At 35.0% G+C, this 14,996-nt stretch overlaps 2 protein-coding genes across 2 annotated transcripts; both read left to right on the plus strand.

The window, feature by feature from the left end:
• The first annotated feature begins 302 nt into the window (after positions 1-302).
• Positions 303-1,172, plus strand: LOC131018403 (F-box/kelch-repeat protein At3g06240-like). Its single transcript, XM_057947129.1, has one exon. The coding sequence runs from the start codon at positions 303-305 to the stop codon at positions 1,170-1,172; it is 870 nt and encodes a 289-aa protein (XP_057803112.1).
• Positions 1,173-11,427: 10,255 nt separating this feature from the next.
• LOC131018404 (uncharacterized) lies at positions 11,428-14,610 on the plus strand. Its single transcript, XM_057947130.1, has 2 exons — positions 11,428-11,850; positions 12,120-14,610. The coding sequence occupies exon 2, from the start codon at positions 12,127-12,129 to the stop codon at positions 14,608-14,610; it is 2,484 nt and encodes an 827-aa protein (XP_057803113.1). The 5' UTR covers positions 11,428-11,850; positions 12,120-12,126.
• The last annotated feature ends 386 nt before the right edge of the window (positions 14,611-14,996 follow it).

Here is a 14,996-nt window from a genome sequence, read left to right on the forward strand (position 1 = left end):
AACCCTAAAAAATATATCGAAGCTTGGGTATGGAGATCGGAAAAAGTAGACGAAAATCTCTCCATCTTCCCGGAGAAACCATTGAAGAAATACTATCCAGACTTGCGGTGAATTCAGTTTTGAAGTTCAGGTGCGTTTCGAAATCATGGGGCTCTTTAATTGATAGCGAACGTTTCATCAAAACCCATCATCAAAATTCAATTAAAAACCCATCTTTCCCCCAACAAAGGCTCATTTTAAAGAACTACTTTTTTGAACATTTTGATGATTGGCCTCCGCAATGTTGTTCTCTGCTGTCGGTTATGAGTGAGCCAGCAAATACTATCTCTTTATCTCCTTTAGCTGTTCCAACGAATACTACATTGATGCGATTTTTAATATTGGGGTGCTATAACGGGCTTCTCTGCATTCTCGAGCAACCAAGTGGAATTTACTCGTGGAACCCATCCACTGGATTCTCCAGGAATCTGCCAGAGCAACCATGTAGAATTCACCTGTGGAATCCATCCACTGGAATCTCCAAGAAATTGCCAGAAATTTCTAATGTCTGCTATGTTCATAATTTTGGATTCGGTTGGGTTGAATCGAGTGGTGAGTACAAGGTGTTTGTGAGTGTGGCTAATCTTGATAATTACGAGAGGAAGTGGGTTGGTAAAGTTTATAGTTCAAAGACAAAATCATGGAAAACAATAGAGCGCTGCGAGGAATATGAATATACATATCCTTGCAAAGAGGGGGTGTTTGCAGGTGGGAAGCTTTACTGGACGAATAATAATGGATATAAAGAAGATATTATTTTCTTGGACTTGAAGAGTGAGGTGTTTGGAAGGATTAAGCTTCCCTTTGATCACGAGTTTTGCGTGGAAGAGCCCTGGTTTGTGGGTGTGCTTGGTGGTTGCCTTTGCGCGCTAGATTATTTTGGAACAGACGTCGTTCAAGTTTGGGTTATGAAGGAGTCTTGGGAGAAAGTGGTGACTCTTTCTCATCTTCTTGAGCTTCTTCAACCACCACCATTGGTGGTGGGTCTAAAGGGAGAGGTTTTGGTAAATTGTGGATTCATTTTGTTGGTTTTTGATCGTCAGGATAATGTGTTCCGTTGTCCCGAGGTTTGTCGTCGTTACAGTTCAACTCTTGTCTATGTTGAAAGTTTAGTCTCGCCAGAAGATTTATGAAAGATGAAAATAAAGTCTTAGAACATGATGATGAGTGGTTTCGTAGCTTTTTTTGATGATGTGTATTGTTTCTTAAGAATTGAAGCTCTTTTCTTTCTCTCTCTATATATAGTCTATAGAACTTGTGTTCACATCATGAACTAAATAATTCAATGTCTCTATACAAATAAAACATTGTGGTTATTCTCTTATCTGATGTGATTATTTCTCGATCTAGCTCGAAATGCCATATCAATTAACGAGGAGTTTCATGGTTTTATTGAAGACCAAACTGAGTTTTATTTCATATTAAGTTGATTTAATTTCTAGATAGAACTTTTCAGGTTTCCTATACAATATGCAGATTGTTGAGAACACTGATTACATATGCAGATTTCGATGAGTATTCTTATAAAATAAATAACATGATTTTTGCTAAAAGACATAATTTAAATCAATCGCTTCTTGTATTGATATCTCAATTTAGATTACTGAATTGGCTTAAACTAATAATCGTAATTTGTATGATCATAACTGGTCTACATTAGTAGACTTAACTAAATGTTTAAAAAGGGTGGGTCATTACATGATCTTCATTAGCTATTAATTGTTGGGTGATGGTATTACAGCCCCTTTTTAAAATAATAGTAATAATAATTAAATAGAAATTTACTATTTTGCTCGATATTCTATAGCTCACAAATTAAAATAAATTGTACGTAAATTAACAATTTAATTTAAATAAAGCTGAAAGAATAAATACGTATAGCTCCTATCGTAATCTAAGAATATTTATAGCCCCTATCATAATCTGATTAAGAAACATGTTTATACATTTATAAACTCTAAAAAGAACTGTATAGTCCCCAACTCAAAAATTTAAGAACCACGTGAAATTTCGGTTGATTTTCCTAATTTTCTTTTAGTTTAATACTTTTTTAGAGTTCTATGATGCAAATATTGGACGAAAATAATTTTTGTGATCTCAATCAAGTTCCCTCTCAATTTAAACTTTTTTAAAGTTTAATACTTTTTTAGAGTTCTAAGATTTTCCTAATTTTATGCTTCATTATGAACTTCAAATTTCCCTCTCAATTTGGCTGTCATCTCATTAACAATTTGGAATAAAAATTTGTTGGATGTAAGAGTGGTACACACTAAATTGTGGGACAGAGGATCCCATCTAATTATTAATTAAAAGTTAAATATTGAAAAAATCTATTATATAATAGGATTAAGCCTTAACCTATGTGGCATATCTAAAATCTCACCATTTCAAAATTTACCATATATAATCTTCATCATTTATTAATTAATTAACTATTATATTCTATATAAAGATTCATTAATCATAATAAATATAATTAATAATAAATGTATATATATAATAATATTAACATTACATATAATCTAAATTAATAAATTTTATTATTTATTTTTTCTAGATAAAAATTAGATTTACATGTTTGATAAGAAAAAAAATTATAATCTATATACGATAAATTATTTTAATTGAATGTTAGTGATTAGATGTATATTTGTTATTAATTTTATATTTCTCAATAGCGTACATATTATATATATATATATATATGTTGCAATATATTATATTATATGAATATAATATATATATATAATATTTATATTCTTAATTTTTAATAAAATTAATTTTAAATTAAGTTTGAATTGAGACATGCACGTATATGTAAATTATAAACGGGTCCGGTCATTGATTTACATGTTTGCATAATAAGGCACAAATTCTATAAACTGATTACTTTAAAACAAAATCTTATTTTATGTCTATCAAAATAATTAAAATTTTATTTTTATTTTTTATAAAATAAATCCATACATTTTATTTATATAGAGAAGAAAAATATATTTTTCATTTCTGCAAATTTTATTTGTTTCTGTTCGTCCATTACTACAATAATAATAATAATAATAATAGATAAATTATGAAATTAGTAATGCATAAATGAAGAATTTAAATAAAGAACAATAGAGGATATGATGTTAAAATATATTAGAAATCTTTAATCATGTATCAAATTTATAATAATCTCAATCGAGTGAAGAATTCATATAAATCACCTCATTTCACATTGAGTATTTTTATAAGATTTCACCAAAATAAAACTTATACAAGAATAAGCTCTTGCTCTCCAAATTAAAAATTTACATTTAATTGGCAGAATGATTGAGACTAATACAATTTGAATTGTTTCGTCAATTTAATTTGACAAAATTTATTTAATTAAATACATGGTCTAATTAATTTAATTTGAAAAAATAAATTAGTTTGATTAAGTAAATTATTTCTTCAATTTAATTTGATTATAAAATAATATATTTTGTATAAAATTTTAAAAATAAAATTTGGATTCAACATAGATTTTTTATGAAAATTTATCAATTAAATTACTAAATAAATTAATACAATTTGAATCTCGTGTCAACTTTCTTAAGCTACACATGATATGATTTTCAAAACTTAGTTATGGTCTTTCAAACTTCAAACAAGATAATGTTCACGAGTCAATTTTATTCTTTCAATTTTCAGACGGAATGATGCTCGAAACTCAAGATTTGAAGATAATTAATGTTCACGAGTCCATTTTATTCTTTCAAATTTCAAACGAAATGATGCTCGAAATTCAATTATGATATTTCAAGCTCCAAATGAAATAATGCACAAAAAATTGCCAAGATTTTTCAAGCTGCATACAAGAGTATGTTTAGAAGTTAGTTCTGATCTTACAAGCTAAAGATGATAATGATCTTTAAAGCTACACACAAGATAATTCTTGTAACTTAATTGTGGTCATTCAAAGTTCAAATGAGATGATACTCACAAGTTAAATTTATTTTTTTAAACTCCAAACGAGATGATTCTTGGAACCCAATTATAATATTTAGAACTAATAATGCATAAAAGTTTGTCAAGATTTTTTCAAGTTCCATACAAAATGATGTTTACAAGTTAGTTATGATGTTAGAAGCTCCAAATCATACAATCTCACAAGTCAACTTTGATTTTTAAAGCTCCAGATAGTGATGTTAAAAAAACTTGACGCATAAAAGTTCATTTTTTGTATTTTAAGGTCTAGACGAGATGATACTCAAAAGTCTGATGTTCAAACGTTAGTTGTCGTCTTCCGAAATTATGATTATGATATGATCCTACAAGGTTCACACGAGATGATGCTCAAATGAAATAAAATTTTCAATATCGATACATTTTTCAAAATATTATTAAATAAAAATCTACATAAAAAGAATATTTATTATTCTAATAAAAGGTTAATATTTAATTAAGGAATATGATTCAAATTAATATAATTTCAACTATATTATTTTAAATTAAATAAATTTAAGCGAAAAGAGAATGGGGAGTGTGGCTGAAAGTTCCGGATTGACGGGGAACCATACTCTCCGGCAATAAGTGGATAAGATCAGAGGAGTCAGTGGCAAACCCTACTGATATAGGCGGCGGACTCTAGGGTTTCTGATGCTAGGGTTTCTCCTGATCCAAAACGGAAGGCTCCGAAAAATCAGGGGGCTATTATTATCAGTAAAGAGAAAATATATTCCCAAGATATGGTACCTCAAACCAAGGAACGGATGGTTTTGCGGGAGATCAGCAACGAACCTTTCCTTGGAGATTCCATGACTATTGATGATTCTCCTACGTGTCTTCTTGACGAGCGAAAACGTAGGCGTGGTGGTGTGGATAATGATCTTGTTCCTTCTTCTACGTTGGTTACTTTTCCTGCTGGATTTCCCAAGGATGGTTCCGACGTCTCTACTACTCAAACGGCGGGCTCCGGATTCGGAGTCGGCCGGGCCCAATGAATACGTTAAGTTGGAACTGCAGGGGATTGGGCCAACCTCTTGCAGTTCCGATCATCAATGAACTCACGCGAGTTCATAGGCCAAACTTTATCTTCCTTTGTGAGACTATTTCTACTCGGTCTCGCATGGAAGAAATTCGCTCTCGTTTGAACTTTGAAGGTTGTTTTGTTGTTGACTGTGTTGGTCGAAGTGGTGGTTTATGTATGTTATGGAAGACTTCGGCCTCTTGTCGTTTACTTGGTTACTCAAACAATCATATTGATATGTTAATTACTGATCCTAGAGGCGAATGGCGCCTCACTGGTTTTTATGGGTTTCCTGAGAGACATCGTAGGCGGGAGTCGTGGAACCTGTTACGTCGGCTTGCTGGCCTTCACTCCTACCCTTGGATAATTATTGGGGATTTTAATGACTTGCTTGATCCTGGAGATAAGCGAGGACGAGTGCCTCATCCCCAATGGCTTTATACTGGTTTTCGTTCGACGGTGCTGGATTGTGGCCTCTCAGATGTTCCTTTGTTGGGTTATCAGTTCACTTGGACTCGTGGTTTGGGTACGGCGAACTTTGTGGAGGAACGGTTGGATAGAGGTTTGGCTACCGCTAACTGGAAAGCTCTTTTTCCTGGAGCCTCTTTAACGCCGCTCACTGTCCCTATGTCGGATCACGTTCCTATTCTTTTAAAGTGCATAAATGAGGTAAACTTGTTGCCTAGTAGAAGATTTCGTTTTGAGAACAGTCGGTGTTTGGAGTCTGATCTACCTACGGTGGTTAAGAATTGTTGGACTAATCTTAACGGGATCAACATTTTGGATAGGCTCACGGCTGTATCAGACTCTCTCTCTATTTGGGCTCGTCATATCCGCAAGAAGAAGGGTTTCGATAAGACTCGAATTCAATCTCTTATTGCGTCTCTTCAAGGTAGATCTGATGCGAGATCTGTTAGTCGTCTAAAAGCTGCTCGAGCTGAGCTCGCACAATCGTTTCTCCAAGAGGAGGCCTATTGGAAACAACGTGCTAAGCAGCATTGGTTAAAAGATGGCGACATGAACACCAAATTTTTCCATGTTATGGCTTCGGCTAGGCGCAAGAAGAATTCTATTTTGAAGTTGCAAAAGGATGATGGGGCATGGACTAGCAATTTGGATGAAGTCAAGGAGGTTGCCCGGAATTATTTTTGTAATCTTTTTGATATGCCGCAAGGACAGCAAGATTTCCACAAAGTCCTTGATAGACTACGCCCTTGTATTGACAATGAGAAAAATTCTGAACTTACGAAAGCCTTCACTATTGAGGAATTTCATACGGCGTTGTTTCAAATGCATCCGGACAAGTCTCCTGGTCCGGATGGTTTTAATCCCAAGTTCTACCAGAATTTTTGGAACGTTTTGGGTAAAGATATCTTCAACAGTTGCTCTACTTGGCTCCGTGAGGGCGCTTTCCCGACAGGTTTGAACCATACTTTGATTGCTCTAATCCCTAAAGTTGATTCTCCTGCCAGCATGAAAGAACTTCGCCCCATTGCGTTGTGTAATGTTTTATATAAGATAGTTTCTAAGGTGCTTTGTAATCGTTTGAAGGCGGCTTTGCCAGATATCATTGACCGGGCTCAGTCGGCTTTCGTGGAGGGGAGGTTTATTCAAGATAATATTCTTATTGCCTTCGAAACTATTCACACTATGAAACGCAAGACAAGGGGAAAATTTGGATCTTTTGCTTTTAAGATTGATATAAGTAAAGCATACGACAGAGTGAACTGGGGTTATCTCGATGCTGTGTTGAGGCGTTTGGGTTTCTGTAACAAATGGCGTGACTGGATTCGTATGTGTGTCCAAACGGTGACCTATGACGTGCTCGTCAATAATGCTGCGGTGGGTCCTATTATGCCAAGAAGAGGTCTTCGGCAAAGAGATCCGCTTTCTCCTTATTTATTCATTCTCTGCGCCGAAGGACTTTCTGCTATGGTTAAGCATGAAACTGACAGAGGTTCGATGCATGGAGTTAAGTTGGGTCGAGGGGGTCCAGAGATTTCCCACCTTATGTTTGCAGATGATTGTCTGTTCTTTTGTCGTGCAACGAGACAAGAATGTGAGGTGCTTAAACATGTTCTTCGAGATTATGAGGAAGCCTCGGGGCAAGCTATCAATTTATCGAAGTCAGGGATTTTCTTTAGTACTAATGTGAGCAGTGAGACTCGGGCAGATATCTCCTCTTTTATGAACGTTTCCCTTCCACTCAATACCGGAAGATACCTTGGCCTTCCCTCGCTTGTGGGGCGGAAAAAAAAGGAAATTTTTAACTATCTTCGGGATAGATTGTGGCAGCGCATACAAAGCTGGAATGGTAAGAAACTTTCGAAGGCGGGAAAGGAAATACTGATTAAAGGCGTTGCACAGGCACTCCCATCTTTTTGTATGGGCATCTTTTCTCTTCCTGTTGGTTTAACCGATGAGATGGAACGTATGTTAAATGCGTTCTGGTGGGGAAACAAGGGGGCTGATACTAGAAGTATACATTGGTTAAAATGGGAGAGATTATGTGTTGATAAGAGTTTAGGAGGTTTGGGGTTTCGGAGTTTACAATTGTTGAATACAGCGATGTTGGGAAAGATTGGCTGGCGGTTGATTGAAGACCCGGATGCTCTTATGTGTCAAGTTCTGAAATCGAAATATTTTCCGAATGGTGATTTCCTATCGGCAAAAGTGGGTCATTGTCCGAGTTTCACTTGGCGAAGTATTTGTTCGGCCCAAGAATTGATTAGGAAAGGAACCAGGTGGAGGATTGGTAATGGCTCGGGGGTGCGGTTTTACAAAGACCCTTGGCTGAGGACGAAAGATTCTTTCAAGGTGTCGTCTACTCTTTGTCCTCCTGGTCTCGAAGATATCACGGTCCAAGAAGTGTTGTCTCCTTAAACTAACTTTTGGGATATTGATTTGCTTCATGAACTGGTGCCGGAGAATGAGGTCAGGGAGATTATTAGCGTGCCGCTGTTGCCTTCTGCTGGCCCGGATAAGCTTATTTGGCATCATTCTAATAATGGTCGTTATTCGGTGAAGTCCGCTTACAATCTTGCTAGTTCCCTCACTTTGGATACTATGCATAATGTGGATGGTTCTTGGAAGAGGTTATGGAAAATTGACGTACCACCGAAAGTGAAGATTTTTTTGTGGCGAGCGGCAAGAAACAATCTCCCTTCTAAGGAGAGACTTTTAGCTCGGGGCGTTGCGGTTGGAGGCGAATGTCCAACATGTAAACAAGGGTATGAGAATTTATGGCATACCTTCTTTGCTTGTCCTTTTGCAGAGGACTGTTGGAGAAGTAGTAATTTGCATGATGACATCCTTAAAGTTATGGATAGTAGTGATTCTTTTGTGAGTGCGCTTTTCCTGATTATCTGTAGCTCTAATGGTGCCTTTAAAATTAGAGCTTGCATGTTGCTGTGGAATATTTGGAAGGAAAGAAATGGGGTGGTTTGGAGGAACAAAACGCCGATTGCCATAAATTCTGTGATGGCTGCTGCTTCAGCCTGGGATGATTGGAAGCAGATCCGTGAGACCTCAACTCGTTCCAGCAGTAGTTCGATTCCTAAGACTCTTTGTGTTGGGTGGCATTCAATTCCTATTGGTCATATCAGATGCAATGTAGACGCAGCCTTTTTCAAAGAGGAGAACACTATGGGTATAGGGGTGGTCATCAGGAATCATGACGGCAATTTTATCAGAGGCAAATCTATGAAGTTACCGGGATGCCGCAGCGTGGAAGAAGGTGAGCTGATTGGTATCAAAGAAGCGTTGTCGTGGATCAAACATCTGGGTTTTGTGAGAGGTGTAGTGGAATCGGACAGCAAAAGAGCATGTGATGCTCTTGTTTCGGCCGAGAGGAATTTTCTGGAGCTGGGTTTCATCGCCGAAGTTTGTCGCGCAGAGCTCTTCTATGCCGGATGTTCGTGTGCTTTGGATCAAACGGGAGCAAAATATTGTTGCTCATAGTTTAGCTCAAGCGTCGAGAGATATTATTTCACATCATGTTTGGGATGAACCTCTAATGTCTGTGGTGGGTCATCTTCATATTCCATGTTCTTGTGATCAATAAATTTATCTCTCTTTTCCCTCAAAAAAAAAAATTAAATAAATTTAAAAATAATTTATATAATAAGTTAAAATAATTTCTGGTCGAATTTCGACGGGTTGCGCACTAGTATTATTATAAACATATGATTCAGCCCATCATCTGATCTCTCGATTCCTGAAACCCTCGAAATAAAACCAAAAACATAAAACCCTAAAAAATATATCGAAGCTTGGGTATGGAGATCGGAAAAACTAGTCGAAATTCTCTTCATCTTCCTGAAGAAACCATTGAAGAAATACTATCCAGACTTGCGGTGAATTCAGTTTTGAAGTTCAGGTGCGTTTCGAAATCATGGGGCTCTTTAATTGATAGCAAACGTTTCATCAAAATTCAATTAAAAACCCATCTTTCCCCCAACAAACCGTCATTTTAAAGAACTATGTATTTGATAAGTTTGATGATTGGCCTGTGCAATGTTCTCTGCTGTCGGTTTTGAGTTAACCAGCAAATACTATCTCTTTATCTCCTTTAGCTGATCCAACGAATATTACATTGATGCGATTTCTAATTTTGGGGTGCTATAATGGGCTGCTCTGCATTCTCGAGCAGCCAAGTGGAATTTACTCGTGGTGGAATTCATCCATTGAATCTAATTGGTAGATTGTTGATTGTTGAGAGCACTGACTAGGTATGCACATTTCGATGAGTTCTCTTAAAATAAATCAATAACATGATTTTTGCTAAACGACATAATTTAAATCAATTGCTTCTAGTACCGATATCTGTATTCAGATCATTGAATTGGCTTAAACTGATAATCGTAATCTGTATGATCATAACTGGTCTACATTTAAAAAGGGTGGGTCATTCATCTTCATTAGCTATTAGTCATCGGGTGATTCTATTTATAGCCCTCATTTTACTTCTTAGAGTCCCCTTTTTAAAATAATAATAATAACTGAATAGAAAATTTACTATTTTACTCTTCTATAGCTTCAAATTAAATTAAATTTTAAACTAACAATTTAATTTAAATAAATGTGAAAGAATAAATACGTATAACCCCCATCGTAATCTAAAAATATTTATAGCAACTATCATATTCTGATGGAAGAAGTAGCAATAGCCCTCTATCATACAACCCCTAACACGTTTACTTCTCTATCTTTTGATTTTAGGTTGTTAGCCCCTCAACATATTATAAAGAATGCAAAATGTCCCCTGCTCTTAACGGACATTCAAAACCGTTAAGTATTTTTCATTTTTTTTAATTTCTTACTTATATTTCTTACTATAAGCATATAATATTTTATTTGAATTTAAATTTAAATGTTTGTAAATTTTTTAAATAAAATCATTTTTGAACACACACACACACATTTTCACTGCATTCTTAATTAATACAAGGTTATCTTTGTCTATCGAATTATTTCTACTTCCATATATCGTGTATGCTTTTGGGTTTTTAATTAATACAAGGTTATCTTTGTTATATTTTATTTTTATATACTATATATTAATTGGCACGATTTATTTTTTTTGTTTATAATACTCCCTCCGTCTCACAAAAATATGAACGTTTTTCTATTTTGGGGTGTCTCACAAAAATATGAACATTTCTATTTTTGGACACTACTCCACCACAACCCCTTTACTTTTCATCTCTACATTTTATAAAGTGGGACGACCCCTTCTCCACTCACAATACACTTTTATTTAACATTTCTTAAAACCCGTGCCACTTACAAATGTCATGTTTTTGTGAGACGGAGGGAGTATATATGTATATTAAATCTCATCTAACTTTAATTGTTACAAGAATGCAGTGAAAGTGTGTGTGTATTCAAAAATGATTTTATTTAAAAAAATATAACAAATATTTAAATTTAAATTCAAAAAAACATTATATGCTTATAGTAAGAAATTAAAAAAAATGAAAAATACTTAACGGTATTAAGTGTCCGTTAAGAGTAGGGGGCATTTTGCACTCTTTATGACATGTTGAGGGGCTAACAGCCCAAAATCAAAAGATAGGGAGGTAAACGTGTTAGGGGGTTGTATGATAGGGGGCTATTTGCTACTTTTCCATATTGTGATAAAGAAAAATGTTTATACATATAAGAACCACGTGAAATATCGGTTGATTTCCCTAATTTTTTTCTTGTAGCTTAAAACTTTTTTTAGAGTTCTATGATGCAAATATTGGATGAAAATTCTGAAATCAGAGATAACATATTACAGGTATGCATAATTTTTTAAAATAGGTCCATTACGAATCCGGTAGATGTATTCTTGAAAGGGTGATTATCAGAGACGGATGCAGAGCCCGGGCACCCTCGGCGGTCGCCCGGTCAGATTTTTTATTTTTTTTACCTATATATATATATATTGATGAATTAGTTATATATATATATATTATATATAAATATGTAATTTTTAAATTGGGAACTCTATTCACTCCCCCCAATCCAAGTACCATATGATATGGCCCAACTCTCAAATACACGGCCCACTCACTCCACCCCACGGTCCCACCACTTTCATTTGACTTTCCTTTAATTAAATCTATCAATACTAAAAATTAGCACTATTCACAATTCACACTACAGAAGAAAGAAACGAAAAGTTCATCTGAAAAGTAAAAAGGAGAAGAAGCAAAAAATTGAAAGGCGCGAGACAGCGAAAGCATAATTCTGGGTTTTCATTAATCATTCTTCTTCACAAAATCCAACATTGAATTTGAGATTATCCATCATCATCTTTCATTTTATTGGTAAGTTTTTAACTATTTATCTTATTCTCTACTTCTCTTTTTACCATTGATTATTACTTTAAATTTTCGATTTACAGTTGGTTCTTTAGTTAGTATTTTGATTGTATTATACTGTAATATTTTATATTTGTTGTAATAATAATAGAATTGAAGAATAACTTGAGTAACTTTTGCATTTCTTTAGTTATTAAGAATTTAGGATAAGGATTCATTCGTTTGCTTATGTATTATGTTTCTGAATTTTGATTGAATTAATGTTATTGTTATAGATTTCTAATGGATAAGAGAAAGAGAGGAATTGAATCGTACTTCCAAAAACAAAGTGCCCGAATAGATGTTGGTGGTTCCCGTTCATCTAATCCCGAGGTTCCAGTTCCAACTGTAGATGCAATTGAAAAAAGTCCACAACAAGCAGAAGTCCCTTGTCCAGAACTTCCCCCGCTTAAAATCACAAAGATTGGCAATGAATCTGATGATATTCATGTAGAACGTGATCCAGGTAAACGAAAAATGATTTGGGAATATCCTGTGAATAAAAGAGATGAAATTCGTCGAGAATATTTGATGCACGGTCCTTATCAAGTTATGGTGCCCAGCTCTCAAAGGCCGATTGATAAGTGTAGTAGAAGGTTTTTGCTTTCTTGGTATGATCTATTTCGGGATTGGTTGGAATATTCACCTTCAGAAAATGCCGTATTTTGCTTTCCTTGTTTTCTTTTTGCCAAGATAGATTCAAAGTATGGAGGCAATGCTTTTGTTGTTGGTGGGTTTCGAACTTGGAAAAGAGTTAACAATGGGAAAAAATGTGCTTTTCTAATCCATGTAGGAAGTGCTCCCAATTCTGCACATAAAGTAGCTGTCAAAAGTTGTCTTGATTTGATGAACTCATTGCAGCACATTGGCAGAGTTGTTGACAAACAAACATCCGAGTTAGTTAGAAAGAATAGATTACGAGTAAGAGCTTCAATTGATGTTGCTAAATTATGTGCTCTTCTAGGTATTGCATTCAGGGGACGTGATGAGAGTCCTGACTCTCGTAATCGTGGAAATTTTTTAGAGATTTTAAAGTACACAGCTTCTTATAATGAAGAGGTAGCTTCAGTGGTATTAGAAAATGCTCCTAAAAATGCTTCATATACTTCTCATTCAATTCAGAAAGAGATCTTATCTGTCTATGCCAGCAAAATTCAGAAGTTCATTCGAGCTGAGATTGGTGATGAAAAGTTCTGCATCATAGTAGATGAATCTCGAGATGAATCCAAAAGAGAACAGATGGCTATTATTTTGAGATTTGTGGATAAGGATGGGTTTGTTCGTGAAAGATTTTTCGACATAGTTCATGTGGAAGACACCAAGGCAGCAACTCTGAAAAACAAAATAAGTGAAGTTCTTTCTTATCATAATCTCAGCATTCAAAGCATTCGAGGACAAGGATACGATGGTGCTAGTAACATGAGAGGAGAATGGAATGGTTTGCAGGCTCTATTTTTGAATGAGTGCCCGTATGCATATTACATTCATTGTTTCGCTCATCGACTACAGCTGATATTAGTTGCTACATCTCAAAAAGTTATTCCTATTGAGCACTTTTTTTCCCAGCTTCTTATTATTATTAATGTAGTTGATTCTTCTGCGAAGCGCCATGATCAACTGCAAATTGCGCAGGCTATTCGAATTGAAGAGTTGACTTCAACCAATCAGCTTGAAACTGGCAGAGGAAAAAATCAGATTGGAAGTTTACAACGTCCAGGTGATACACGATGGAGCTCTCATTTGAACTCTATGCACAGCTTACTTAAGATGTTTGATTCTGTTCTTGTGGTACTTGGTGAGATCATAAATGATAAAAGTGCTGCTTCTAGGGCTGCAGCTGATAAAGCTTATGATGTGATGATGTCCTTTGAATTTGTATTTGTCTTGCATTTTCTTATTGATTTGTTGGGAAGAGCAAATGATCTTTGTAGAATGTTGCAGTGCATATCCCAAGATATTGTTAATGCAATCGATGCAGTATCGAATACAAAAGAGATCATCCAAAAATTCCGAGAAAACGGTTGGAGTGGGTTACTAGAAAAGGTGAAGAGGTTTTGTGAGCAGCGAGATATTGAAATTCCTGACATGAATGGTGTGCGTCGATCAAGTAGAGGTCGTGCTCCGAACAATCCTGTCACGTGGGAGCACCATTATCGAGTCGACATCTTCTATGGAACAATAGATTGCATATTGCAAGAATTGGGATTTAGATTCAATGAAGATGCAATTGAGTTGTTAAAGTTGAGTTCATCTTTGGATCCACGACGTGGGTATGAATTGTTTAGTATTGATGATATTTGCAAGCTAGTTGAGAAGTACTATCCGGCTGATTTTTCAAGTCAAGATAAGCTACATCTTAAGTATCAACTCGAACTTTATGAGCTTGACATTCGAAAAAGTGCACATTTTCAACATGTTGAGACACTTCCTGAATTATGTCAACTATTATCAAAGACAGGTAAGTCAGCCATTTACTATCTTGTTGACAGGTTGATTAGACTTATTTTGACTCTTCCGGTTTCAACGGCAACATCAGAACGTGCATTCTCCGCCATGAAAATTGTGAAGACAAGGTTGCGAAATAAAATGGAAGATGACTTCTTGTCTAGTTCTCTGATAATGTTTATCGAGAGAGAAATTGCTCAGAGCTTTGATGTTGACTCAATTATAGATGAGTTTGATCTCATGAAAACTCGTAGATCGCAACTTAAAATTGGTTGCAAGTGAATCTGTAGTTTTATTATTAATTTTGTATAGTTATATAGCTTTTAAGATACTTTTATAAATGAAGTTATATATCTTTTTATATTTGATTGTGTAATTTCAAATAATTATTTCAAGACTCTCTATTTTCTTTACTAAAAATTCATTAGAATCATCCGATGAAATCTCGCCCGGTCCTAATTAAATTCCTAGATCCGTCCCTGGTGATTATATACATAGCCCATATTTTACTCAATATAGCCTTTAATTTTTTGAAAAAATAAAATATTAATATATGACTATTTTATCCTTATACCCTCAAAATTAAAACTTTAAAAGCTAAATTCTAAGAGCAAAAAAATACGCTAGAATTCAAGAATTTATAGCCCCAAATTAATAATTATAATCTG

Source organism: Salvia miltiorrhiza, chromosome 3, assembly GCF_028751815.1.
Source record: "Salvia miltiorrhiza cultivar Shanhuang (shh) chromosome 3, IMPLAD_Smil_shh, whole genome shotgun sequence".
NCBI classification, from domain to species: domain Eukaryota; kingdom Viridiplantae; phylum Streptophyta; class Magnoliopsida; order Lamiales; family Lamiaceae; genus Salvia; species Salvia miltiorrhiza.

Bases quoted from the DNA above. Each gene is read 5' to 3' on its own strand.
- LOC131018404 (XM_057947130.1), top strand. From the start codon at position 12,127: ATGGATAAGAGAAAGAGAGGAATTGAATCGTACTTCCAAAAACAAAGT.
- LOC131018403 (XM_057947129.1), top strand. From the start codon at position 303: ATGAGTGAGCCAGCAAATACTATCTCTTTATCTCCTTTAGCTGTTCCA.